The sequence below is a fragment of the Coregonus lavaretus genome (genome assembly GCF_964263955.1).
Source record: "Coregonus lavaretus genome assembly, chromosome: 9".
Lineage (NCBI taxonomy): Eukaryota > Metazoa > Chordata > Actinopteri > Salmoniformes > Salmonidae > Coregonus > Coregonus lavaretus.
In genome coordinates this window covers 20,478,766-20,506,539 of record NC_139996.1, presented here as the reverse complement: position 1 = coordinate 20,506,539, position 27,774 = coordinate 20,478,766, and the positions used below count along the sequence as shown (strand labels likewise).

Below are 27,774 nucleotides of genomic sequence, written 5' to 3'. Positions count from 1 at the left end.
TCTATGTTTGGCTCCTGGCTGGCTCGATTTTTTCCCCCATCTAGGTAAATTCTATTTAGATACAGACATTACTAAATTCCATTATACATTTACAACACGTATAAATGCATAGATATTTACAGTATATCCACGTTTATCTGGTTGAAACCTGGTTGACAATTCAATTGAGAAGTCCCTACGTAGCTACGTCGACTCTGCGTCACAGGTTTCCGCCCAGGCACGCAAGGACAGGGAAGATATTCGAGACTGCAGCTAGCACAGTTGTTGTGGTGATGTAATGTTACCCCTTTGGTGACTACTACGGATGGCTGTGTGTGCCAGGCTCTGCGGAGTGGGTCAGTCGCGGAGGTGCAGGCGGCGACAGCGGCATAATCAGCAGGACCAGGGAAGCGACTCCGACATGGACGAGGAGGAAGGGGTGCGGATTGTGGGCAAGACACAAGCCGTCACCCGCGGTGGTGGCCCCGAAAACCCCTCCGCAGCGGCAGGGCCGAGTGTGGCCCATGAAGCCACTGCTGAATGTGGTCGTGCAAATGTCAACAGACTTTCGAATGGGCACAGTGCAAGTACCGGACCACCGAACCCGCAGTCCCTTTTGGATCTGCCCCCAGAGCTTTTGGTGGAAATATTCTCCTCGCTGCTGGGCACAGAGCTTCCAAACCTGGCGCTCGTCTGCAAGACATTCAGGCAAATCCTCAACACGGAAACCATCTGGAGAAGGCGATGCACAGAGGGTAAATAATGCAGTGATCAATGATTCTTCTAAAATGTCCTATGCGAAATGTGGCGTTTTATCAAACGGGAATTGACAGTAGCCTATATGATTTGGGACGTAGGTTAGTCTATAGGTTGGGTCAAGGAAGGGCCTGGGAATTGCTTTTTTGTTTTGCAGTTTCTATTTATGCATTGTGCTTTGGTCCCGAGAGATTCAATGTATGGTTTTTCTGAAAGCTTTCTTATTGACAAGTCTACGGGCACCGAGAAGGAACTTTGTTGATTGCTGTTATGCAACGCACTGTTCCAACCTTTGCTTTGAACACACCATTATGAAAGAAGACACTGCCTCAACCATCCTTGTCTTCTGCAACCCTATCATTATATCATTGATTAATGTAGCTGTACCTCCTGTCAACTATTCAAATCGGAGCCTGGAGGTCCGGAGTACTGCTGGTTTTCAGACCTACCATATAATTATTGCGCCCAACTGGTGTCCCAGGTCCAAATCAGTCCTTGATTAGAGGGGAAGAATGAATCAGCAGTGGAACTGGCTTCTAGGTCTAGATTTGAATTTGCCTGGTATATACTATGTATTGGATTTACATTTCTTACAGCATTGCTTTGGACATTTGGGGTGTGCATATCTCATACAAGCCTGGGGGGCTAGATCTGAATGCGCTTTAGTCCAGTGGTTCCCAAACTGTGGGTCGGCAATTGGGGCATGGGGTTCCCCCTCCCATGTTTTTCATTGCATACCTTAGAGAGCTGTTTATAACTTGTCAGAAATGTCCAGATCAACTAGCCCATGTCAGCTAATGTTTTTTTATTTAGGTTTTTTAGCCCATAGATATTGTTGTAATTTTAAAAACCTCAAATATCACATGAATACACATTAGACATGGCAAAATTTATAGAATTGCAAGAAAATTCGTTTTAAAACGGAACAGTTTGTTTTTCATGAACAGTGCTTGTGCCCATAGAAATTGATGTGGGGGGTGCGGGATGTTCCACAATGCTGGAAGGGGGGCCCAGAGTGAAAAAGTTTGGGAACCCCAGCTTTAGCCAACGCCTGACTTTTATTGTCATGCCATCATGTATTGCACAGTTGCCTGGTCACTAGATCTGTATGCATAAGTAGCTTTGACCAGGCTACTGTCAACCTACTTTGGCTTTCAGTGTCACATGTCTGTCTCATAGAGAATGATAGAGGCCTCTAGTGGCCAAAAGGCCGTGCTGGCATGGGCAGCGCTGTTGAGGGCTTCCACCATTTTAATGTGGTCAACTGGGTGGGACTTCCAACTTCATTGGCTGATCCCTCATGGTGACCCTGTTGGAGTCATGTTCAAGTGGGTCATCAGGAGGGATCAGCCAATTCTGAAGAAGTAAATTGACTACTTCAAAATGGAGTAGTCCATTTATATAATGGCACAGATACAAAGATGAGTCCTCTATCTCTATGGTGTGTCTCTATCTCTCTCCCACAGAGTTTGGCATGAGGGAAGACCTGCGCAAGATAGAGGTGGTGGGTGTGTCCAGTCGGGAGCTCTATGCCAAATGTGAGTCTCTCAGTGAATTCCAAACTACCCCCTCGCCCCTACCAACTCGTTGCTTACGAAACTTCGAGGGTGACTTCTAGAGAGTGGGGAGGGGATCAATAAACCCATCAACTTTGGGACACACTCCTGACTTGAATGATGCGATTCATGGTCCACTTTTAAATAATAAAATGAGTATGAAATTCAAATGAACTAACCCCCCTGTTGTTTTACAAGATTTAGACCTCAGTGACAGTTAAACATTTACTTTTGGAGCCATTTAACAGTGGAGGCTGCTGTGGGGAGGACGACTCATAATAATGGCCTGAATGGAATGGTATCAAACATTCCAGCCATTATTATAAGCCCTCCTCCCCTCAGCAGCCTCCACTGGTATTTCATCTGTTAAATGTGTCGCGAAATCAGAAAAACTAATTCACGTGGCTTATAATTAGGCACACCGCTCCATTATTTTGTATGAAATTGCGCAAACTCCAAACATATCGCAGTGTGTGTCGGGATAGCGCTTCGCTCTGAAGCCTGCAGCCATGCTGGCTCAGTTGAAGTGGCTAACTGAGGGTCTAATTAGCCCCTACACCCTCAATCATTTTCACTCCCTCAGCTTTGGGACACTTGTGCAAATGGCGAAGGCGCGTGTGAATGCGCAAATGGAGGGGCGAGGGGAAGGGGGTGATTTGGGATTCAGCCACTCTAACTACAAACATCAAAATATATTATTGGGACCTTGAGTTTTTCCTGACCACACCATGTGACCTGACCTGGAAAAACTCTGGGCCATAGTTACAGACTACAATAGGCATATTTTTGACATTGACTAATTAAACCAAGTCACGCTAGGATCACTTGTGCATTGTAGGTCCAGGAATAATACCACATACTGTCACTTTCTGCAAACCATTTATGACTGTTTCTTCCTCTAAATTCCAGCATCTTGACTAGCCTTGAACTCATCTGGACAGGGGCTGCTGTTAAACACTTTCCAGTGGTTAGCACCCTTCGAGGGATATTCATTCCTTTTTGATACTTTGGGAATTTACTCAATTGTCTGTAGCTGTAGGGGTCACCTCAAGATGGCATGTAGGAAATTGCTCCTTGGGGTGGAGATGGTGCCAACTTAGCATCTACGTCATGACATGAAAACTATCAGGGCTTTTACAGGATTGGGGGTAGGTTGGGTAAGGTTGTAGTCTCGTGTGGTTAGTCGTTGACAACAAACACTGTTTTACAACTCAGACAGGCTAGGTATTTCTGGAACCTCTAGGTCCTTTCAAGCTCTCTTTTTGTGTCACTCTGTCTAATCTCCCTCGCTCTCCTGTGCTCCCACCGCCCCTTCCTCCCTCAGTGGAGGTAGCGATGGTGTGTGCTCTGGGACCCTATGGTCTACCGCTCTGCCTCTCCCCTTCTCTCTCTCTTTACCACCAATTTAGAAACCACCTCACACATGTAAAGTCGCTCTGGATAAGAGCGTCTGCTAAATGACGTAAATGTAAATGTAAGAGGTATTTCAATTGTTCACTAAAATGTTTCAACGCTGGAAATACAGACGGACACTAGACAGACAGAGACATTAGACGGACAGACACCAGAAAGACTGATACAGACGGGACACTGGACAGACGGGACACTAGACAGAAGGATGGACAGATGTATGGATATATACTGAACACAAATATAAAGCAACATGTAAAGTTTTGGTCCCATGTTTCATGAGCTGAAATAAAAGATCCCAGAAATGTACCATATGCACAAAAAGCTTATTTCTCTCAGGTTTTGTGCACAAATGTGTTTACATCCCTATTATTGAGCATTTCTCCTTTGCCAAGATAATCCATCCACCTGACAGGTGTGGCATATCAAGCAGCTGATTAAACAGCATGATCATTACACAGGTGCACCTTATGCAGGGGACATTAAAAGGTCACTCTAAAATGTGCAGTTTTGTCACACAACACAATGCCACATATGTGTTTTGACGAGTATGCAATTGCCCTGCTGCCTGCAGGAATGTCCACCAGAGCTGTTGCCAGAGAATTGAATGTTAATTTCTCCACACTAAGCTGTCTCCAACATAATTTTAGAGAATTTGGCAGTATGTCCAACCAGCCTCACAACCGCAGATCACATGTAACCACGCCAGCCCAGGACCTCGACATCTGGCTTCTTCACCTGCGGGATCGTCTGAGACCAGCCACCCGGACAGCTGATGAAACTGAGGAGTATTTCTGTCTGTAATAAAGCCCCTTTTGTGGGGAAAACCCCATTCTGATTGGCTGGGCCTGGCTCCTAAGTGGGTGGGCCTATGCCCTCAAAGGTCCACTCATGGCTGTGCGCATGCCCAGTCATGTGAAATCCATCGATTAGGGCCTAATGAATTTATTTCAATTGACTAATTTCCTTATACAGTGAGGGAAAAAAGTATTTGATCCCCTGCTGATTTTGTATGTTTGCCCACTGACAAAGACATGATCAGTCTATCATTTTAATGGTAGATTTATTTGAACAGTGAGAGACAGAATAACGACAAAATAATCCAGAAAAACGCATGTCAAAAATGTTATAAATTGATTTGCATTTTAATGAGGGAAATAAGTATTTGACCCCTCTGCAAAACATGACTTAGTACTTGGTGGCAAAACCCTTGTTGGCAATCACAGAGGTCAGACGTTTCTTGTAGTTGGCCACCAGGTTGGTACACATCTCAGGAGGGATTTTGTCCCACTCCTCTTTGCAGATCTTCTCCAAGTCATTAAGGTTTCGAGGCTGACGTTTGGCAACTCGAACCTTCAGCTCCCTCCACAGATTTTCTATGGGATTAAGGTCTGGAGACTGGCTAGGCCACTCCAGGACCTTAATGTGCTTCTTCTTGAGCCACTCCTTTGTTGCCTTGGCCATGTGTTTTGGGTCATTGTCATGCTGGAATACCCATCCACGACCCATTTTCAATGCCCTGGCTGAGGGAAGGAGGTTCTCACCCAAGAGTTGATGGTACATGGCCCTGTCCATCGTCCCTTTGATGCGGTGAAGTTGTCCTGTCCCCTTAGCAGAAAAACACCCCTAATGCATAATGTTTCCACCTCCATGTTTGATGTTGGGGATGGTGTTCTTGGGGTCATAGGCAGCATTCCTCCTCCTCCAAACACGGCGCGTTGAGTTGATGCCAAATAACTCGATTTTGGTCTCATCTGACCACAACACTTTCACCCAGTTCTCCTCTGAATCATTCAGATGTTCATTGGCAAACTTCAGATGGGCCTGTATATGTGCTTTCTTGAGCAGGGGGACCTTGCGGGCGCTGCAGGATTTCAGTCCTTCACGGCGTAGTGTGTTACCAATAGTTTTCTTGGTGACTATGGTCCCAGCTGCCTTGAGATCATTGACAAGATCCTCCCGTGTAGTTCTGGGCTGATTCATCACCATTCTCATGATCATTGCAACTCCACGAGGTGAGATCTTGCATGGAGCCCCAGGCCGAGGGAGATTGACAGTTCTTTTGTGTTTCTTCCATTTGCGAATAATCGCACCAACTGTTGTCACCTTCTCACCAAGCTGCTTGTCGATGGTCTTGTAGCCCATTTCAGCCTTGTGTAGGTCTACAATCTTGTCCCTGACATCCTTGGAGAGCTCTTTGGTCTTGGCCATGGTGGAGAGTTTGGAATCTGAATAATTGATCGCTTCTGTGGACAGGTGTCTTTTATACAGGTAACAAACTGAGATTAGGAGCACTCCCTTTAAGAGTGTGTTCCTAATCTCAGCTCGTTACCTGTATAAAAGACACCTGGGAGCCAGAAATCTTTCTGATTGAGAGGGGGTCAAATACTTATTTCCCTCATTAAAATGCAAATTCAATTTATTACATTTTTGACATTTGTTTTTCTGGATTGTTTTGTTGTTATTCTGTCTCTCACGGTTCAAATAAACCTACCATTAAAATTATAGACTGATCATTTATTTTTCAGTGGGCAAACGTACAAAATCAGCAGGGGATCAAATACTTTTTTCCCTCACTGTATTTATTTTATTTTTTATTTATTTCACCTTTATTTAACCAGGTAAGCCAGTTGAGAACAAGTTCTCATTTACAACTGCGACCTGGCCAAGATAAAGCAAAGCAGGGGGGGGGGGGGGGCAGTGCAAATAGTCCGGGTAGCCATGATTAGCTGTTCAGGAGTCTTATGGCTTGGGGGTAGAAGCCGTTAAGAAGCCTTTTAGACCTAGACTTGGCGCTCCGGTACCGCTTGCCATGCGGTAGCAGAGAGAACAGTCTATGACTAGGGTGGCTGGAGTCTTTGACAATTTTTAGGGCCTGCCTCTGACACCGCCTGGTATAGAGGTCCTGGATAGCAGGAAGCTTGCCCCCAGTGAATTACTGGGCCGTAAGCACTACCCTCTGTAGTGCCTTGCGGTCGGAGGCCGAGCAGTTGCCATACCAGGCGGTGATGCAACCAGTCGGGATGCTCTCTGGTGCAGCTGTGTAACTTTTTGAGGATCTGAGGACCCATGCCAAATCTTTTCAGTCTCCTGAGGGTGAATAGGCTTTTTCGTGCACTCTTCACGACTGTCTTGGTGTGTTTGGACCATGATAGTTTGTTGGTGATGTGGACACCAATGAACTTGAAGCTCTCAACCTGTTCCACTACAGCCGCAGTCTCCTCTGAACAGTTGATGTTGAGATGCGTCTGTTACTTGAACTCTGAAGCATTTATTTGGGCTGCAACTTCTGAGGCTGGTAACTAATGAACTTATCCTCTGCAGCAGAGAACTCTGAAACGTTCAAAGTTCTTAATATTCCAGATTGACTGACCTTCATGTCTTAAAGTAATGATGGGCTGTCGTTTCTCTTTGCTTATTTGAGCTGTTCTTGGCATAATATGGACTTGGTCTTTTACAAATAGGGCTATCTTCTGTATACCAACCCTACCTTGTCACAACACAACTTAATGGCTCAAACACATTAAGAAGGAAGGCACACCTGTTAATTGAAATGCATTCCAGGTGACTACCTCATGAAGCTGGTTGAGAGAATGCCAAGAGTGTGCAAAACTGTCATCAAGGCAAAGGGTGGCTACTTTGAAGAATCTTAAATATGAAATATATTTTGATTTGTTTAACACTTTTTTTGGTTACTACTTGATTCCATATGTGTTATTTCATAGTTTTGATGTCTTCACTATTATTATACAATGTAGAAAATAGTAAAAAATTAAGAAAAACCCTTGAATGTGTCCAAACTTTTGACTGGTACTGTATACATACATACATACATACATACATACATACATACATACATACATGCAGTGCATTCGGAAAGTATTCAGACCCCTTCACTTTTTCCACATTTTCTTATGTTAGCCTTATTCGAAAATTGATTAAATAAATAAAAATCCTCATCAATCTATACATAATACCTCATAATGACAAAGCAAAAATAGGTTTATAGGAATTAAAAAATATGGAAACCTTATTTACATAAGTATTCAGACCCTTTGCTATGAGATTCAATGCAGGTGCATCCTGTTTCCATTGATCATCCTTGAGATGTTTCTACAACTTGTTTGGAGTCCACCTGTAGTAAATTTTAATTGATTGGACATGATTTGGAAATGCACACACCTGTCTATATAAGGTCCCACAGTTGACAGTGCATGTCAGAGCAAAAACCAAGCCATGTGGTAGAAAGAATTGCCCCTAGAGCTCAGAGACATGATTGTGTCGAGGCACAGATCTGGGGAAGGGTTGCAAAACATTTCTGCAGCATTGAAGGTCCCCAAGAACACAGTGGCCTCCATCATTCTTAAATGGAAGAAGTTTGGAACCACCAAGACTCTTCCTAGAGCTGGCCGCCCGGCCAAACTGAGCAATCGGGAGAAGGGCCTTGGTCAGGGAGGTGACCAAGAACCCGATGGTCACTCTGACAGAACTCCAGAGTTCCTCTGTGGAACTGGGAGAACCTTCCAGAAGGACAACCATTTCTGTAGTGCTCCACCAATCAGGCCAGACGTAAGCCACTCCTCAGTAAAAGGCACATGACAGCCCGCTTGGAGTTTGCCAAAAGGCACCTAAAAGGACTCTGACCAGGAGAAACAACGTTCTCTGGTCTGATGAAACCAAGATTGAACTCTTTGGCCTGAATGCCAAGTGTCACGTCTGGAGGAAACCAGGCAACGCTCATCACCTGGCCAATACCATCCCTACGGTGAAGCATGATGGTGGCAGCATCATGCTGTGGGGATGTTTTTTAGCGGCAGGGACAGGGAGACTAGTCAGGATCGAGGGAATGATGAACAGAGCAATGTACAGAGAGATATTTGATGAAAACCTGCTCCAGAGCGTCCAGGACCTCAGACTGGGGCGAAGGTTCACCTTCTAACAGGACAACAACCCTAAGCACACAGCCAAGACAATGTAGGAGTGGCTTCGGGACAAGTCTCTGAATGTCCTTGAGTGGCCCAGCCAGAGCCCGGACTTGAACCCGATCGAACATCTCTGGAGAGACCTGAAAATAGCTGTGCAGCGACGCACCCCATCCAACCTGACAGCGCTTGAGAGGATCTGCAGAGAAGAATGGGAGAAACTCCCCAAATACAGGTGTGCCAAGCTTGTAGCGTCATACCCAAGAAGACTTGAGGCTGTAATCGCTGCCAAAGGTGCTTCAACAAAGTACTGAGTAAAGGTTCTGAATACTTATGTAAATGTGATATTTCAGAGTTTTATTTTCAATAAATTTGCCAACATTTCTAAAAACTTGTTTTTGCTTTGTCATTATGGGGTATTGTGTGTAGATTAATGAGGGTGGAAAAACGTATTTAATCAATTTTAGAATAAGGCTATAACGTAACAAAATGTGGAAAAGTCAAGGGGTCTGAATACTATTCTGAACGCACCGTTCAAAAGTTTGGGGTGACTTAGAAATGTCCTTGTTTTCAAAAGAAAAGCATTTTTTTGGTCCATTAAAATAACATCAAATTGATCAGAAATACAGTGTAGACATTGTTCATGCTGTAAATGGCTATAGTATCTGGAAACTGCAGATTTTTAATGGAATATCTACATAGGCGTACAGAGGCCCATTATCAGCAACCATCAGTCCTGTGTTCCAATGGCACGTTGGGTTTGCTAATCCAAGTTTATCATTTTAAAAGGCTAATTGATCATTACAAAACCCTTTTGCAATTATGTTAGCACAGCTGAAAACTGTTGTGCTGATTTTAAAGAAGCAATAAAACTGGCCTTCTTGAGACTAGTTGAGTATCTGGAGCATCAGCAATTGTGGGTTTGATTACAGAATCAAAATGGCCAGAAACAAAGAACTTTCTTCTGAAACTCGTCAGTCTATTCTTGTTCTGAGAAATGAAGGCTATTCCATGTGAGAAATTGCCAAGAAACTGAAGATCTCGTACAACGCTGTGTACTACTCCCTTCACAGAACAGCGCAAACTGTCTCTAACCAGAATAGAAAGAGGAGTGGGAGGCCTCGGTGCACAACTGAGCAAGAGGACAAATACATTAGAGTTTCTAGTTGAGAAACAGACGCCTCACAGGTCCTCAACTGGTAGCTTCATTAAATAGTACCCGCAAAACACCAGTCTCAACGTCAACAGTGAAGAGGCGACTCCGGGATGCTGACCTTCTAGGCATAGTTTCAAAGTAATAGCCATATCTCAGACTGGCCAATAAAAAGAAAAGATTAAGATGGGCAAAAAAACACAGACACTGGAGTGAGGAAGATTGGAAAAAAGTGTTATGGACAGACGAATCGAAGTTTGAGGTGTTCGGATCACAAAGAAGAACATTTGTGAGCCGCAGACCAAATGATAAGATGCTGGAGGAGTGCTTGATGTGGTCCTCTGTAGCTCAGCTGGTAGAGCACGGCGCTTGTAACGCCAAGGTAGTGGGTTCGAACCCCGGGACCACCCATACACAAAAAAAAATTATGCACGCATGACTGTAAGTCGCTTTGGATAAAAGCGTCTGCTAAATGGCATATTATTATTATTATTTATGCCATCTGTCAAGCATGGTGGAGGCAATGTGATGGTCTGGGGGTGCTTTGGTGGTGGTAAAGTGGGAGATTTGTACAGGTTAAAAGGGATATTGAAGAAGGAATGCTATCACTCCATTTTGCAATGCCATGCCATACCCTGTGGACGGCGCTTGATTGGAGCCAATTTCCTCCTACAACAGGACAATGACCCAAAGCACAGCTCCAAACTATGCAAGAACTATTTAGGGAAGAAGCAGTCAGCTGGTATTCTGTCTATAATGGAGTGTTCAGCACAGTCACCGGATCTCAACCGTACGTAAGAAGTGCCCATCAAGCCAATCCAACTTGTGGGAGGTGCTTCGGGAAGCATGGGGTGAAATCTCTTCAGATTACCTCAACAAATTGACAACTAGAATGCCAAAGGTCTGCAAGGCTGTAATTGCTGCAAATGGAGAATTATTTGACAAAAGCAAAGTTTGAAGGACACAATTATTATTTCTATTAAAAATAATTATTTCTAACCTTGTCAATGACTATATTTTGCTATATTTCCTATTCAAACTAATTTCATGTATGTTTTCATGGAAAACAAGGACATTTCTAAGTGACCCCAAACTTTTGAATGGTAGTGTGTGTATGTATTTATTTTGTTTGTATATTCACTAATCTCCAAGAGCATATTGATTAGTCTGCCCACTGTTGTGGTGTACCTGTCCAGGTGTGAACCTTTTGGTGAAGTCTGGCCGCTTTATGAAGCTCCTACAAGACTATGAGCACATGGACTACAGGGACGTGTACAGGCGCTGTGTGTCCTGCTGCACATGGCTGACCTGACTGTCTCGACACGCGTGTGCTAGTGTGTGACAGACTCCAATGTGCACTTGTTTTATGTTGTTGCAGCCGGTTGTGACAAATACCAAATACCATGTGTTTGCTGACTGTGTGATGTGGTTTTGAAGTGAATGCACTTTGCTCCTTACCTTAACTCAGACATCTGACTACTAGAAATGGTACTGAAAAAAGTTACAGTATGTGTGATGTGTGCATTTAGCATGCTAGTCAACATAGTTAGTGCTTGGTGACAGCTCCCTGTTTAATTTGTCTACATCATGCACTCTTTTGGAACAATGGAGACCATTCCCTTCATATAACTTCAACGCATCTTCTCATGTGAGTACAATAACAATGTGTCCCCTCTGCCATATCTGCTATCCTTGAGGTGAGGCCAGATCTCGTCCATGGTGATATGGTGTGTTGAGTTGTCAGTCCAAATTCTGTTATGTATTGCTGTGATGCCCTGCGATTGAACTGTTCACCACTCTTTTAGTGTTTAACCCTTTGTTGCACTGTCCTGTTGTGTTGCAGTGCTGCACCCATACAGACACATCCTGGGTCTTTGGCAGCCTGACATAGGCCCATACGGAGGGCTGCTCAACGTGGTGGTACGTAATCAGTACACACACTATTGTGTCCCCTCTTTATCACATTTTTAAAAAAAATTTGTCTTTAAATTGTTCAGCACACCTGGTTGTAGAGAGGGACAAAAATGAGTGTGTCTTTTCCCATCAAAACATATTATTTGTGTTAGGTGGTGATGACTTAAAAAAACTAAAACATTATCCCATTACTCCGCTACCATACCCATCCCTCTCCAGGTTGACGGGCTGTTCATCCTTGGCTGGATGTACCTGCCCCCCCACGACCCTCGGGTCGAGGATCCCATGAGGCGGCGGCCACTCTTCCGCATCCACATGTGGGAGAGCAACAAGGCAGCAGTGGAGTGTATGTACGGACACAAGGGCCCTCACAAGGGGGACGTCCAGGTGAGTCCATTTTCTCCTTCTTTTGTGTTTTGAATGGGCGTAAAACCAACGTTGGTGATTTATTGTACTGCCACCTGCAGTTCTTTTTAGAGGAGCAATCTGCAGTTGGCAAAAATCTGAGGGATGGGCCTGGAGAAATGTAACCACTCTTAAATTCATAATGAGCTATTGATGCAAGGACTGACCATCCACAATATCAAAATGATAGTGTTAAGCATATTTTGAGGCTATACAGTGTTTGTTTATGTTTACAAACATTGGAGTTAAACAAGCTGATATTTTGGGTTCTGATGGGGTTCGACATTTGAACTAAGCTTGCGAGGCATTTATAAGTTCTATTCTAATCAATTAGTGTATATACTGCATCATTCATTTATGTCAAAAAATGTATGTAGCAACTGGGATAGCCCCTTTAATGTTTGCTCAGGAGTATATTTTGACTGACCTACTGACCTGGATGGCATTCTTTGAACCAGCAAGTCCCACCCAGTCGACTACTTTAAAATGTTGCATGCCTTTTGTCACAAGTTGTTGTTGCTCTAGCTTTTCTAACTCTGTAGTGCCCATAAGAGGGACTGTTAGGTGAGACAGACAACACAAGGGATGACGTGGTGGAAACTGATTAATCGATAATAAGGGAGATAATGATGGGCTTATTGTGCTTAAATAGTCATACTCATTACTGATCTTATCCTTTTGTAATGTGTAAGTCGGTGCACTCACTGTGTGGTGAAGTAGTCCCCTGTCTTCCATGGCTTTGTGAGAAAAGCTGGGATGTCTTCTCTTATTTCCAGACTGGGAAGAAGGACGAGTTCTCGACCAAGTGCAACCAGACAGACCATCACCGCATGCCAGGGGGGAGGCAGGAGGTGAGAACGGTCTCTTGTCATTTCGCAACAGTTTGTATATTGTTCTCACATAGCTGAGGCAACTGTGTATTTGTCAAATTAATTCATCAATCACATATCTGTTTAGCACTTTTTGCAAACACATTTAACCTCAAAGCTCCTATCATACTGAAAGTGTAACATTTGTCTAAGATTTATGTTGAATTAATTTGTTCAGCACATGGTAAATAATGGTCAAGCAGGCAAGAGTGACTGCTATGCATTGTAACAGGATAGATACTGTAATGACATTTGATTTCAATAGGGGATTGGGGCAAATCGGTAAGTGGGCATGACCGTGTTCTGTTCTGTTGGCAGGAGTTCCGGACGTGGCTGGAGGAGGAGTGGGGGAGGACACTGGAGGACATCTTCCATGAGCACATGCAGGAGCTCATACTCATGAAGTTCATCTACACAAGCCAATACGAGTAGGTTTTCCTCATGACATAGTCCAGGGGTTCCCAAAGTGGGGTCAGGTGTCCGCGCAGGTACTGCAGGGGGTCTTCGGCCAGATATATATATATATATATATATACACAGTACCAGTCAAAAGTTTGGACACACCTACTCATTCAAGGGTTTTTCTTTATTTTTACTATTTTTGACATTGTACAATAATAGTGAAGACATCAAAACTATGAAATAACACATATGGAATCATGTAGTAACCAAAAAAGTGTTAAACAAATCAAAATATATTTGAGATTCTTCAAATAGCCACCCTTTGCCTTTATGACAGCTTTTCACACTCTTGGCATTCTCTCAACCAGCTTCACCTGGAATCCTTTTCCAACAGTCTTGAAGGAGTGCCCACATATGCTGAGCACTTGTTGGCTGCTTTTCCTTCACTCTGCGGTCTGACTCATCCCAAACCATCTCAATTTGGTTGAGGTCGGGGGATTGTAGAGGCCAGGTCATCTGATGCAGCACTCCATCACTCTCGTTCTTGGTAAAATAGTCCTTACACAGCCTGGAGGTGTGTTGGGTCATTGTCCTGTTGAAAAACAAATGATAGTCCCACTAAGCACAAACCAGATGGGATGGCGTATCGCTGCAGAATGCTGTGGTAGCCATGCTGGTTAAGTGTGCCTTGAATTCTAAATAAATCACAGACAGTGTCACCAGCAAAGCACCCCCACACCATAACACCACCTCCTCCATGCTTTACGGTGGGAAATACACCGGTCTAATGTCCATTGCTCGTGTTTCTTGGCTAAAGCAGGTCTCTTCTTGTTGGTGTCCTTTAGCAGTGGTTTCTTTGCAGCAATTTGACCATGAAGGCCTGATTTGCACAGTCCCCTCTGAACAGTTGATGTTGAGATGTGTCTGTAACTTGAACTCTGTGAAGCATTTATTTGGGCTGCAGTTTCTGAGGCTGGTAACTCTAATACACTTATCCTCTGCAGCAGAGGTAACTCTGGGTCTTCCATTCCTGTGGCGGTCCTCATGAGAGCCAGTTTCATCATAGCGCTTGATGGTTTTTGCGACTGCACTTGAAGAAACTTTCAAAGTTCTTGAAATGTTCCATAATGACTCACCTTCATGTCTTAAAGTAATGATGGACTGTTGTTTCTCTTTGCTTATTTGAGCTGTTCTTGCCATAATATGGACTTGGTCTTTTACCAAATAGGGCTATCTTCAGTATACCCCCCTACCTTGTCACACCACAACTGATTGGCTCAAATGCATTAAGAAGGAAAGAAATTCCACAAATTAACTTTTAAGAAGGCACACCTGTTAATATATATAAAATATATTTTGATTTGTTTAACACTTTTTTGGTTACTTCATGATTCCATATGTGTTATTTCATAGTTTTGATGTCTTCACTATTAATCTACAATGTAGAAGATTGTAAAAATAAAGAAAAACCCTTGAATGAGTAGGTGTTCTAAAACCTTTGATCGGTTGTGTGTGTGTGTGTGTGTGTGTGTGTGTGTTTGTGTGGTTAAATAGCAAAAACAGATCAAACTAATTTTGGACAAGGGATCTGTGGAAAAGGTTTAGAGGGTGCAATACAATGTAATATTATTAATCCACAATTTTACACAACATGGGCCAAGGAGGCTTACAGGGATATTGGTATCCCTGGTACTTTCCAAACAGGTTAGACAAAACGTTGGAGGCTATGACATCTTCGTCTTCATCTCTGCTATTCAAATCTGTTTGCTGAACAAAAATATCCACTACAGATCTAACAGTACAGCTGTTTTAGGAACTGCATTAAAACATTTTTTCCAACTTTTTCTAAAGAACTCCCCCAACAAGTCAGACAACTTCTAGCGAATTAACTCTTCCTCTACTTCTCTGCTATTCAAATCTGGAATCGGTCAGAATTGTCTTCTACTAACAAAAAGTGACAGCTGTTTGTAGGAGTTTATTGACGGAAATAAGCTAGCTCATGTCTCATCATTGAGCAGCCGAAACAGAGCCATTGCTATGCATACTCACAAAGACCTAAAGGGTATGACATCTTGTTCTACTTCTTTGCTATTTAAATATGGAATCAGAACAGAATTATCTACTACCAATCAAGAGGTACAGCTGTTTTAGTAACCGCATCACCTAATTTAGCTAACTTCCCACTGTTGAATTAACTGCCATGGAACTTTTCAGAACCTTCAAATTATAACAATGCACATAAGACCTATTATGCCACACAGCTCACTCCAACCCACTAAACTAACCTACCACTGCTTTTCTACGTGTAGTTATCGTTTATCTTTAGTACTCATCTGTAGGCTGCCTTACACAGTAGTAAACCCCCATCCAGCTGGCGGCGCTGATGTGAAATTCTGTGCTCGCCACCCACTAGAACCAAGGAATTTTCTAACATTTCTATATTTACCACGGAAGTAGGATTGTAGACGACTTTCTTTTGATTTCAAACATTCTTTGTGTGGAGTAAAGAAGGACATACTGACTTACACAACACATTCACAACTCCCATTTGACCGAAAATGTCCATTCATCCATATTCCATAACTTATCTTTGCATTCATCCCTTCATCCAATAGGTATTTCATCCTGTGTCCTTACTTTATCTATCCATTTATTAATACTGTATATCCTATTTATTGATTTATCCATCCAGTCATAACTTTCTGTTAACAGCTTTATCATTTGATGAAGAAATAAATGTATGGTTGAAGGGAGGTTACTATTAGAGGTCTTCTCGGATCCTGAAATTGAGATCCGAACCGAATTGGATCAGTGAAATTCCCATCCGACACCGACAGGACCCGGTTATTTCTTTGAAAATCAATATCTGATTCGGATCCGAGGTGGACCAGATCCAACCCAAAATATGTCAGAGATGAGGGAGAATCGGATCCAAATTGGGTTGGGTCTGTATCGGACCCAAATTGATCCGAAATATTAAAAATGAAGCTTTATTGCTGTGCAAGCCAGCAGAATTGTTTTGACTTGTCTGGCAGGCAGTGAACATTTATGTTTCACATGCATTTTCTGTTGTAGGCCTATCTAAAATAATTTAGTTGTTGTCTACACTAGGAGATAGATTGTGGGTAAGGCCCTGCGATAGACTAGCGTCCTGTCCATGAGGTGTACTTTTACATCAAGCTGCCTCACGCTACAGAAACAGGAGATAGGCACCTGCTCTATGAGCTGCTACCTACACTACAGCTTAGTATTTTATTAAGATCCCCAATTATCCCATCTTCCTGGGGTCCAAACAGGAAACAAAACACAACAAATAAAATACTTAATATACACAACACTACCACATAATACAATGCAAAATACAATACATATAAATAAAAATGTCTCTCTTCACAGTCCCTGTCATGCCATAAGGTGTTCTTTTATCTGATTTTTTTATCTGGTTTTATTGCTAGCTTGAGTTACCTGGGGTGGTAGAGAGTTCCATGTAGTCATGGCTCTATTTAATACTGTGCGTTTCCCAGCCTCTGTTCTGGACCTGTCATAAATGACATCCCTAATTTAAAATGTTGACACAAGAAGAAGGGAAGGGGTGTGTGGCGAAGACTCACTATAGGCGCATCTCTCTCCAGAATGCACTCTCTGTCTCCCACTAATTCATGTGCATTCATTGTGTGAATTGTTTGCCCTTTGTTTGTTAATGTTTTTAATTTTTTTATAAAGGATATTTTGCTTGAGCACGCGTAGAAGTACCTGTCCTGTGCGCAAATGTAGGCCTATAAAGGTTACCATCTGGGGATGTCTGATAGCCTAGTATTTCTGATTGACTTAACTCACCACCACTCATGAGCTGCGGAACTTCTCAAAGTATTCTTTTCATCACCACACACAGTCAACAGAGTGTTTTACATCCATTGCGAATGACAATAGTTCCTCACTGTATTTGAAAAATCACCCCAACCCTCTCCCCACTGGGCAAAAACTGGTTGAAGCAACCCAAGAATCTACAGTGCATTCGAAAAGTATTCAGACCCATTGACTTTTTCCACATTTTGTTACATTACAGCCTTATTCTAAAATTGATTAAATAAAACATTTTCCTCATCAATCTACACACAATGCCCCATAATGACCAAGCGAAAAACAGGTTTTTATACGTTTTTGCAAATGTATTACAAATAAAAAACAGATAACTTATTTGCATAAATATTCAGACCCTTTGCAATGAGACTCGAAATTGAGCTCAGGTGCATCCTGTTTCCATTGATCATCCTTGAGATGTTTCTACAACTTTATTGGAGTCCACCTGTGGTAAATTCAATTGATTGGACATGATTTGGAAAGGCACACACCTGTCTATATAAGGTCCCACAGTTGACAGTGCATGTCAGAGCAAAGACCAAGCCATGAGGTCGAAGGAATTGTCCGTAGAGCTCCGAGACAGGATTGTGTCGAGGCACAGATCTAGGGAAGGGTAGCAAAACATTTCTGCAGCATTGAAGGTCCCCAAGAACACAGTGGCCTCCATCATTCTTAAATGGAAGAAGTTTGGAGCCACCAACACTCTTCCTAGAGCTGGCCGCCCGGCCAAACTGAGCAATCGGGAGAGAAGGGCCTTCGTCAGGGAGGTGTTCAAGAACCCGATGGTCACTCTGACAGAGCTCCAGAGTTCCTCTGTGGAGATGGGAGAACCTTCCAGAAGGACAACCATCTCTGCAGCACTCCACCAATCAGGCCTTTATGGTGGAGTGGCCAGACGGAAGCCACTCCTCAGTAAAAGGCACATGACAGCCCGCTTGTAGTTTGCCAAAAGGCACCTAAAGACTCCCAGACCATGAGAAACAACATTCTCTGGTCTGATGAAACCAAGATTGAACTCTTTGGCTTGAATGCCAAGCGTCACGTCTGGAGGAAACATGGCACCATCCCTACGGTGAAGCATGGTGGTGGAAGCCTCATGCTGTAGGGATGTTTTTCAGCGGCAGGGACTGGGAGACTAATCAGGATCGAGGGAAAGATGAACTGAGCAAAGTACAGAGAGATCCTTGATGAAAACCTGCTCCAGAGTGCTCAGGACCTCAGACTGGGACGAAGGGTCACCTTCCAACAGGACAATCACCCTAAGAACACAGCCAAGACAATGCAGGAGTGGCTTTGGGACAAGTCTCTGAATGTCCTTGAGTGGCCCAGCCAGAGCCCGGACATGAACCCGATCGAACATCTCTGGAGAGACCTGAAATAGCTGTGCAGCGACGCTCCCCATCCAACCTGACAGAGCTTGAGAGGATCTGCAGAGACGAATGGGAGAAACTCCCCAAATACAGGTGTGCGAAGCTTGTAGCGTCATACCCAAGAAGACTCCAGGCTGTAATCGCTGCCAAAGGTGCTTCAACAAAGTACTGAGGAAAGGGTCTGAATACTTATGTAAATGTGATATTTCAGTTTTTTATTTTTAATAAATTAGCAAAAATGTCTAAACCTGTTTTTGCTTTGTCATTATGGGGTATTGTACGTAGATTGATGAGGGGGAAAAAAACAATTTAATCCATTTCAGAATAAGGCTGTAATGTAACAAAGTGGAAAAAGTCAAAGGGTCTGAATACTTTCCGAATGCACTGTAAGTGATGGGCGGTATGCCGTATACAGAGGTATTTGGAAAAAGCCAATACTGTCAATACCATCAAAACTATTTGAAATGTTTCAATTAATTTGAATATTTGTAGCTCCTTTTTAAGTTAATACCTGCAGTCAACTTGTGCAATACGCAGATTGCATTCTTCATTACACCTGTCACATTATTTTATATTATGAAGCTTACCGTAGTTCCCCAGAACAGTTGAGCCAGTCACGTGTTTGTTTGTAAATAGCACAAGGGAGACGGCGTTCGGCGAGTCTGTTGAGCAGCACACATGAGGTGATGAAGTTACACTTGAATGCAATTCACTACTAAATGTTTGCCACCAGATCTCTTATGTCTTTCTGCCAGAAGTCAAAGAACTGTGGATGGGTTGTCTGTACAGCTGCCATTTTTTCCCTGTGCTTCCTACTAGTGTTTTTTTCTCTCCTCTGTTCTTCTCCTCTCTGCTCCATGTACACGTCGCTCTTTCTTCAGAAAAGCATGCATCACAACTTTGTTCATTTGCACATTTTCTCTCGTTCACTTTCGCTTGTAAATGTTCACAGTCACCGAATATGATATTCTGTAGCTACTAGCTATGCTTGTATAACTTAATGAGCTGGATTTGCCTGTCTTTGCAATTAGTTTGTTCGTTTTCATTCGTTAGCATTTAGCTAGCAGCGTCTATGTGATTTCCTATTAGTTTAGGCCTCCTGTAGCTCAGTTGGTAGAGGATGGCGCTTGCAACGGCAGGGTTGTGGGTTTGATTCCCACGGGGGGCCAGTATGAAAAATGTATGCACTCACCAACTGTAAGTCGCTCTAGATAAGAGCGTCTGCTAAATGACTAAAATGTAAATGTAGTTTGTGCAAATTTTGTTCGCATTCTTCTAATAGAGGCCCAATGGGCTTTTCTTTCGTTTTTAGCACCCCCTTGTGTGCCATGCCAGTATTACTGTAAATCCTGGAATAAGAGAAGGAAAGTAACTACATATACAAAAGTATGTGGACACCCCTTCAAATTAGTGGATTTGGCTATTTCAGCCACACCCATTGCTGACTGGTGTCTAAAATCTAGCACACAGCCATGCAATCTCCATAGACAAACATTTGCAGTAGAATGGCCTTACTGAAGAGCTCAGTGACTTTCAACGTGGCACCGTCATAGGATGCCACCTTTCCAACAAGTCAGTTCGTCAAATTTCTGCCCTGCTAGAGCTGCCCCGGTCAACTGTAAGTGCTGTTATTGTGAAGTGGAAACAACTAGGAGCAACAATAGCTCAGCCACAACGTGGTAGGCCACACAAGCTCACAGAATGGGACCGCTGAAGCGCGTAGCGCGTAAAAATCATCTGTTTTCGGTTGCTACACTCACTACCGAGTTCCAAACTGCCTCTGGAAGCAACGTCAGCACAAGAACTGTTCGTCGGGAGCTTCATGAAATGGGTTTCCATGGCCGAGCAGCCGCACACAAGCCTAAGATCACCATGCGCAATGCCAAGCGTCGGCTGGGGTGGTGTAAAGCTCGCTGCCAGTGGCCTCTGGAGCAGTGGAAACGCGTTCTCTGGAGCGATGAATCACGCTTCACCATATGACGGTCCGACGGACGAATCTGGGTTTGGCGGATGCCAGGAGAACGCTACCTGCCCCAATGCATAGTGCCAACTGTAAAGTTTGGTGGATGAGGAATCATGGTCTGAGGCTGTTTTTCATGGTTCGGGCTAGGCCCCTTAGTTCCAGTAAAGGGAACTCTTAACGCTACAGCATACATAATGGCATTGTAGACGATTCTGTGCTTCCAACTTTGTGGCAACAATTTGGGGAAGGCCCTTTCCTGTTTCAGCATGACAATGCCCCGTGCACAAAGCAAGGTCCATACAGAAATGGTTTGTCAAGATCGGTGTGGAAGAACTTGACTGGCCTGCACAGAGCCCTGACCTCAACCCCATCAAACACCTTTGGGATGAATTGGAACTGCGAGCCAGGCCTAATCGCCCAACATCAGTGCCCGACCTCACTAATGCTCTTGTGGCTGAATGGAAGCAAGTCCCAGCAGCAATGTTCCAACATCTAGTGGAAAGCCTTCACAGAAGAGTGGAGGCTGTTATAGCAGCAAAGGGGGGACCAACTCCATATTAATGCCCATGATTTTGGACATGTAGTGTATAACTATGAAAATCTGGATACCGCCCAAGCCTAGTGATGATGTAGAATCCACGTGACATGGTGACTTTTTTTGTTGATTTCACGTTGGTTGACAACTCAACCAAATGTAAATCCAAACTAAATCAAATCAAATTTTATTGGCCACATGCGCTGAATACAACAGGTGCAGACATTACAGTGAAATGCTTACTTACAGCAATCTCCAGTGGAAATGTCATAAAATAGGCTACCTGAACACTTACAGCTACAGTGGGGGGGAAAAAGTATTTAGTCAGCCACCAATTGTGCAAGTTCTCCCACTTTAAAAGATGAGAGAGGCCTGTAATTTTCATCATAGGTACACGTCAACTATGACAGACAATTGGTGGAAAATAAGTATTTGGTCAATAATAAAAGTTTCTCAATACTTTGTTACATACCCTTTGTTGGCAATGACACAGGTCAAACGTTTTCTGTAAGTCTTCACAAGGTTTTCACACACTGTTGCTGGTATTTTGGCCCATTCCTCCATGCAGATCTCCTCTAGAGCAGTGATGTTTTGGGGCTGTCGCTGGGCAACACAGACTTTCAACTCCCTCCAAAGATTTTCTATGGGGTTGAGATCTGGAGACTGGCTAGGCCACTCCAGGACCTTGAAATGCTTCTTACGAAGCCACTTCTTCGTTGCCCGGGCGGTGTGTTTGGGGTCATTGTCATGCTGAAAGACCCAGCCACGTTTCATCTTCAATGCCCTTGCTGATGGAAGGAGGTTTTCACTCAAAATCTCATGATACATGGCCCCATTCATTCTTTCCTTTACACGGATCAGTCGTCCTGGTCCCTTTGCAGAAAAACAGCCCTAAAGCATGATGTTTCCACCCCCATGCTTCACAGTAGGTATGGTGTTCTGTACTCCTGAGTGGTGCAGTGGTCTAAGGCACTGCATCGCAGTGCTAACTGTGCCACTAGAGATCCTGGTTCGAATCCAGGCTCTGTCGCAGGCTGCGACCGGGAGACTCATGGGCGGCGCACAATTGGCCCAGCGTCGTCCAGGGTAGGGGAGGGAATGTGCGGCAGGGATGTAGCTCAGTTGCTAGAGCATGGCGTTTGCAACGCCAGGGTTGTGGGTTCGATTCCCACGGGGGGCCAGTATTTAAAAAAAAAATGTATTCACTAACTGTGTCGCTCTGGATAAGAGCGTCTGCTAAATGACTAAAATGTAAAATGTGTTCTTTGGATGCAACTCAGCATTCTTTGTCCTCCAAACACGACGAGTTGAGTTTTTACCAAAAAGTTATATTTTGGTTTCATCTGACCATATGACATTCTCCCAATCCTCTTCTGGATCATCCAAATGCACTCTAGCAAACTTCAAACGGGCCTGGACATGTACTGGCTTAAGCAGGGGGACACGTCTGGCACTGCAGGATTTGAGTCCCTGGCGGCGTAGTGTTACTGATGGTAGGCTTTGTTACTTTGGTCCCAGCTCTCTGCAGGTCATTCACTAGGTCCCCCCGTGTGGTTCTGGGATTTTTGCTCACCGTTCTTGTGATAATTTTGACCTCACGGGGTGAGATCTTGCGTGGAGCCCCAGATCGAGGGAGATTATCAGTGGTCTTGTATGTCTTCCATTTCCTAATAATTCCTCCCACAGTTGATTTCTTCAAACCAAGCTGCTTACCTATTGCAGATTCAGTCTTCCCAGCCTGGTGCAGGTCTACAATTTTGTTTCTGGTGTCCTTTGACAGCTCTTTGGTCTTGGCCATAGTGGAGTTTGGAGTTTGACTGTTTGAGGTTGTGGACAGGTGTCTTTTATACTGATAACAAGTTCAAACAGGTGCCATTAATACAGGTAACGAGTGGAGGACAGAGGAGCCTCTTAAAGAAGAAGTTACAGGTCTGTGAGAGCCAGAAATCTTGCTTGTTTGTAGGTGACCAAATACTTATTTTCCACCATAATTTGCAAATAAATTCATTAAAAATCCTACAATGTGATTTTCTGGAAAAAAATTTCTCAATTTGTCTGTCATAGTTGACGTGTACCTATGATGAAAATTACAGGCCTCTCTCATCTTTTTAAGTGGGAGAACTTGCACAATTGGCGGCTGACTAAATACTTATTTTCCCCACTGTATGTCTGTTCCGAGCTCATTGGCGCGGGAAACGGTGAGGGCCAAGTTGAAACAATGTTGCAAGTTTGCTATAGCGAGAGCTCAAGCCAGACCAAGAGAGAGGCAGACAGGCGGAGGAGAGCACTTACTGCTTTTGACTGAACCAACTGCCATGCGTATCAAATGTGATTTAAAGAGGATATTTAGGCCTATTTTCATCAGGATATTTTCTACAAATATAATTTTCAGACAAATCCGAGGTCCGTGGCCACCGAGCGTGATCCGACCCGGGATCCGAGGGTCAACTGCAGAATTTTGGATCCTACCTGTTCATATATCGGGTCGATAATCGAGTTAAGGTATATCCGTGAAGACCTCGAGTTAATATAGCTAAAACAAACTTCTAAACTTCCACTAGAGGCACCATTGTATTTCTCTCCCCAAATAATAGCCTAAAACTTTTCTAATTCCTTATGTGTAATTATTACAGTTTGCATATACTTTGGTTTTCTAGTAGTATTATTTGTGATGAAATATGTGAACCAACTGCCCCACACTCCAAAGTAATAAGGTTAATATAGTAGTCTATCAGACCAGATATTTTAACATATTTAACCGCTTCACTTAAGTAAAATGTTTTAAACTTCTTCCACTACCACAAAAATACTTTTTCAAAGAGCTGAAGCAAGTCGCAATTTTTTTTTTTTAAATTACCATCTAGCTTCATGAATGTTGATGATGCTGTGATGTTGTGTTCTGACAGTAACTGCCTGACATACCGGCGAATCTACCTCCCTCCACGGCTGCCCTCTGACCTGCTGCAGCCGGGCCTGTTCAAAGGCACCTACGGCAGCCACGGCCTGGAGATCATCATGCTCAGCTTCCATGGACCCCACGCCAGGGCCACCAAGCTCACCGTGAGTCCCCCGCCCCCACCGCACCGTGGCTGGCCCCCCACCCCGCCTGGCCCCTACTGTTTCCAACAGTTTTTGAAATGGAAAATGAGAACAAATGTCCTTATTAACGATGTTTGAGTAGTACCTCTTTCATTTCAAAACTTTTTTCCCATTTTGTGCCTACTGAACATGCCCCTGCCCTTTGTCCTCCCTCCCAGGGGGACCCCAATGTCCCAGCAGGCCAGCTAACGCTCGATGTGGACCTGAATCGGCCTGTGCGCCTTCCGGACCTGGAGCACCAGCGCAGCGTGGAGGAGCTGTCTCGCCTGGTGCTGGGGGTCCATGAGAAGGTGCGGCAGGAGGTGCAGAGCCCAGACGTGGCACCCCAGGGGGCTGCTGCTGCAGAGGGGGCTGTGGCTGGTGGTGGGGCAGAGGGTCTGGAGTTGGCAATGGAAGCACAGTCAGAGAGCCCCCAGCCTGGGCCCAGTAGCAGCAGCAGCGCTCCCTCGGAGGCCCAGCCCTTCGTCCTGCCTCTGGGGGTCATGGCCCGCAACGAGGTGTACCCCCGTACCTGCAAGATATGGTGAGTCCATCCGTCTCACACGTGTTCAAATTGTATTTCATATTTCCTCATATAGCCAAGAATGCCTGGCAAATGTAGCTGCATAGTAGAGTGAGAAGAGATACTCACACATGTATGCTCACACTTGTAATGGTCATTTAGCAGACTCTTTCATCCAAATGGACTTAGTTAATGCATGTATTCAGTATATGTGGCCCATGTGGGAGTCAGACCCACACAACTCAAGTGTTACAAGCACAACACTCCGGCCAACTGAAACATTGGATCGCAACATGTAGGCTACGCAACAGGATATCTTGATTGATTTGTTTCTTCGTCAATTTCAGCTTCTACGGGACAGGCCTGATTGCCGGCCACGGCTTCACGAGCCCGGAGCGCACGCCGGGCCTGTTTGTCCTATTTGACGAGGACCGCTTCGGCTTCATCTGGCTGGAGCTCAAGTCATTCAGCCTATACAGCCGCCTGACTGACCAGCTGGCCCACGCCTATGCCCCCAACATGGAGCGCTTTGAGGCTATGCTGCGCAACATGCAGTCCTGGACATCCTGATGGGGCAGACCCACACGTCTCACACAAACACGTTTACTTAGGCCCCCTACACACACCCCGAGTGTTGACTGCACCTGGAATACCTCTGGGCCCCTAGTTTGTAAACTACAAGTAATGCCCATAGTTTTTTTTCCTGATCAGGACATGTGGTTAGGAAAAACTCTTGGCCCTATTTATCACTCGTATGTATGTATATTTTCCCATTATAGACCCCGAAAACACACACAGAAAAGCGTGATATTTACCCTCACCTATCCCTGTAGAATCTCTACTGTATGCACACTCTTCACAAACCCAATCACCTCGACACCGTCCCACACATTTCTGGCCCTGGACAGAAACAACCTTTAGCCCCCCCTAGGCACCTAAAACTCCACCAAGCCAACCGGAGGGAAATGTGGAGATGGTACCATATCGCTTATTATGTAATCCTCCCTCCCTGTCCAATGTTTCCCCTCTGCTTACCTCCACACGACCTCAGTATTTCTGCTGCTGCAGCTTGTCCACTGGTCATATGATATGACACTAAGGCCGCGTTTACACAGGCAGCCCTATTCTGATATTTTTTCCACTAATTAGTCTTTTGACCAATCACATCAGATCTTTTCACATCAGATCTTTTTCACAGCTGATATGATTGGTCAAAAGACCAATTAGTGGAAAAAATATCAGAATTGGGCTACCTGTGTAAATCCAGCCAAAGGCTTCCTCAAAAGCTTCTTATTTATTTTTTTAACCAAAGAAGAGGATTTGATGATGTTTCATCCCACAGACTCTTTTATTTTTTTTCACTCATTGGTCATTGGACCAATCAGATCAGCTTTGAAAAAGTGCTGATGTGAAATCATCTGATGTGATTGGTCAAAAGACCAATTATTGAAAAAAAATCTGAATTGGGCTGCCTGTGTAAATGCAGCCCATGAGTTCTAACTATATACCATGTCTGCATTGCCTAGTGCTAAGGGAAGTGAATAGGATTTCCTATTCGTTCTACTAAAGCTATTATAGTAACTATGCCTCATGTTTGGCTATTTTAATGCCTCATGTTTGGATGCATGCAGCATTTAATTAGTTTAATGCCACCTGTCTCTAATGCTCTTATTCACAATCCGATTAAACGCTTTTGGTTTGCTGTATATTAGTGTACATTGCTTATAGTTTGGTGCACAGATGGCATTATGGAATTGGAAAAGACTGCATCTCAGGCAATTTCACTCTTTACGTCACTCGGTCAAGGAAAATATAACAATATGTTAATATTACACAATAGGGCATGTGCATATCAGAAATTATTACTTTTTATTTGCAAAATACTTCTGATGGGTAGTATGTAGTAAAATGGAAATGTTGAATGAATGGAGATTAGAAAATTGGCGTATTTTGTACAAGCTTACGCTGTACTGTAGCTGCATCAGCCATTCCTAGTTGGACTGATAGCATTGCCCTTTGGACGCTTTTAACAGGGTGTTATAAAGATATTGCAACATCCTCTATAATAATGGCCATTTGCAAAACATTGCACAACACAAAATGTAATTGAAGGTACTCTCATACTGTACATTATTTACAGCGCCCAGGGGGTCTCCTATTGCAAGTGACCTTTTCTGGGCAGTACAGTGGATGGTTGTCTCAACTCCTCTATGGGTCCCTTTCCTTGACTCCTTTCCTTCATGACTACAAATGGCTGAAAGGACCGGGAGGGTTTTCCACCATATGGCTTTCACCAGTCTTGTCCTGTCACCTGACATGTCAGTGATCATGGAGGACAGGACATAAGGAAAGGAAGCTAATTGGCGGTATTGAGACACGGTCACTAACTCATGGGAGGCTTAATTCAGTAATTAATTCAGCAGTACTTTTGTATTAGACTGCAGCTTTACTAACATTAGCAAAAAACTAACTCGATAGAGAGTAAATAAGTAATATATATTAATGAAAGGAAACTATTTAATAATTATATTTGATGTTTTTATTTTTGGGACAACTGTAGACATTTTTGCATAATTGCTTGTTGATTTGTGTTTTGTTAGCACATCACTCATCTGTTTCTAAGTAACGCTTCTGTACTCCGCTGTTTAAATGAATCACCTTTGTAAATTGAGTCTTGCGCTTTGTAAATTGCCAATTCCAGTGGCACGACTGCGCTGGAAACTGTTTGACCTGTTGAACTGCTCACATCTGACTTCAGGGAGCTTTGCAGCCTACGCGCTCTTTCTCTTCTCAATAAAAAAAGAAAGAAATAACACATTTCTCCTGTCTGTTTTTCCTATCCTTTTACACACATTGATGCTGAAATTCACCATCTAAAATAAGCGCACACATTTGCTCACTCTGCCTCTTGGATCTAAAAGCATTGTCTTTCCAGTAGTAATAGGAGGAAGGGGAATCGGACCTCAGCCAGTGCCTTTCTAAAGTGTTCTAAATCCGGGATCCTTGGGACATCCCTACCCTAAACCCTGACCTTAACTCTTACCCTGTTCCTCTTATAGAATATTAGCTCAAAAGTAT

General features: G+C 43.8%; 1 protein-coding gene across 1 annotated transcript; it reads left to right on the top strand.

Annotated features, from left to right (window-relative positions):
* Positions 1-269: 269 nt before the first annotated feature.
* On the top strand, positions 270-27,503 carry LOC311134962 (F-box only protein 31-like). Its single transcript, XM_084168746.1, has 9 exons — positions 270-734; positions 2,202-2,273; positions 11,620-11,696; positions 11,910-12,077; positions 12,872-12,946; positions 13,283-13,392; positions 24,002-24,155; positions 24,353-24,717; positions 25,044-27,503. Exons 1-9 carry the CDS (start codon positions 305-307, stop codon positions 25,264-25,266), a joined length of 1,674 nt encoding a protein of 557 aa, XP_084024872.1. The 5' UTR covers positions 270-304; the 3' UTR covers positions 25,267-27,503.
* The last annotated feature ends 271 nt before the right edge of the window (positions 27,504-27,774 follow it).

What these genes read in the sequence shown, in the direction of transcription:
- LOC311134962 (XM_084168746.1), top strand. Translation starts at nt 305, where the DNA reads ATGGCTGTGTGTGCCAGGCTCTGCGGAGTGGGTCAGTCGCGGAGGTGC. An exon ending in TGCCAGGGGGGAGGCAGGAG is followed by an intron (nt 12,947 to 13,282) that starts GTGAGAACGGTC and finishes TTCTGTTGGCAG; the next exon opens with GAGTTCCGGACGTGGCTGGA. An exon ending in ATCTACACAAGCCAATACGA is followed by an intron (nt 13,393 to 24,001) that starts GTAGGTTTTCCT and finishes GTGTTCTGACAG; the next exon opens with TAACTGCCTGACATACCGGC.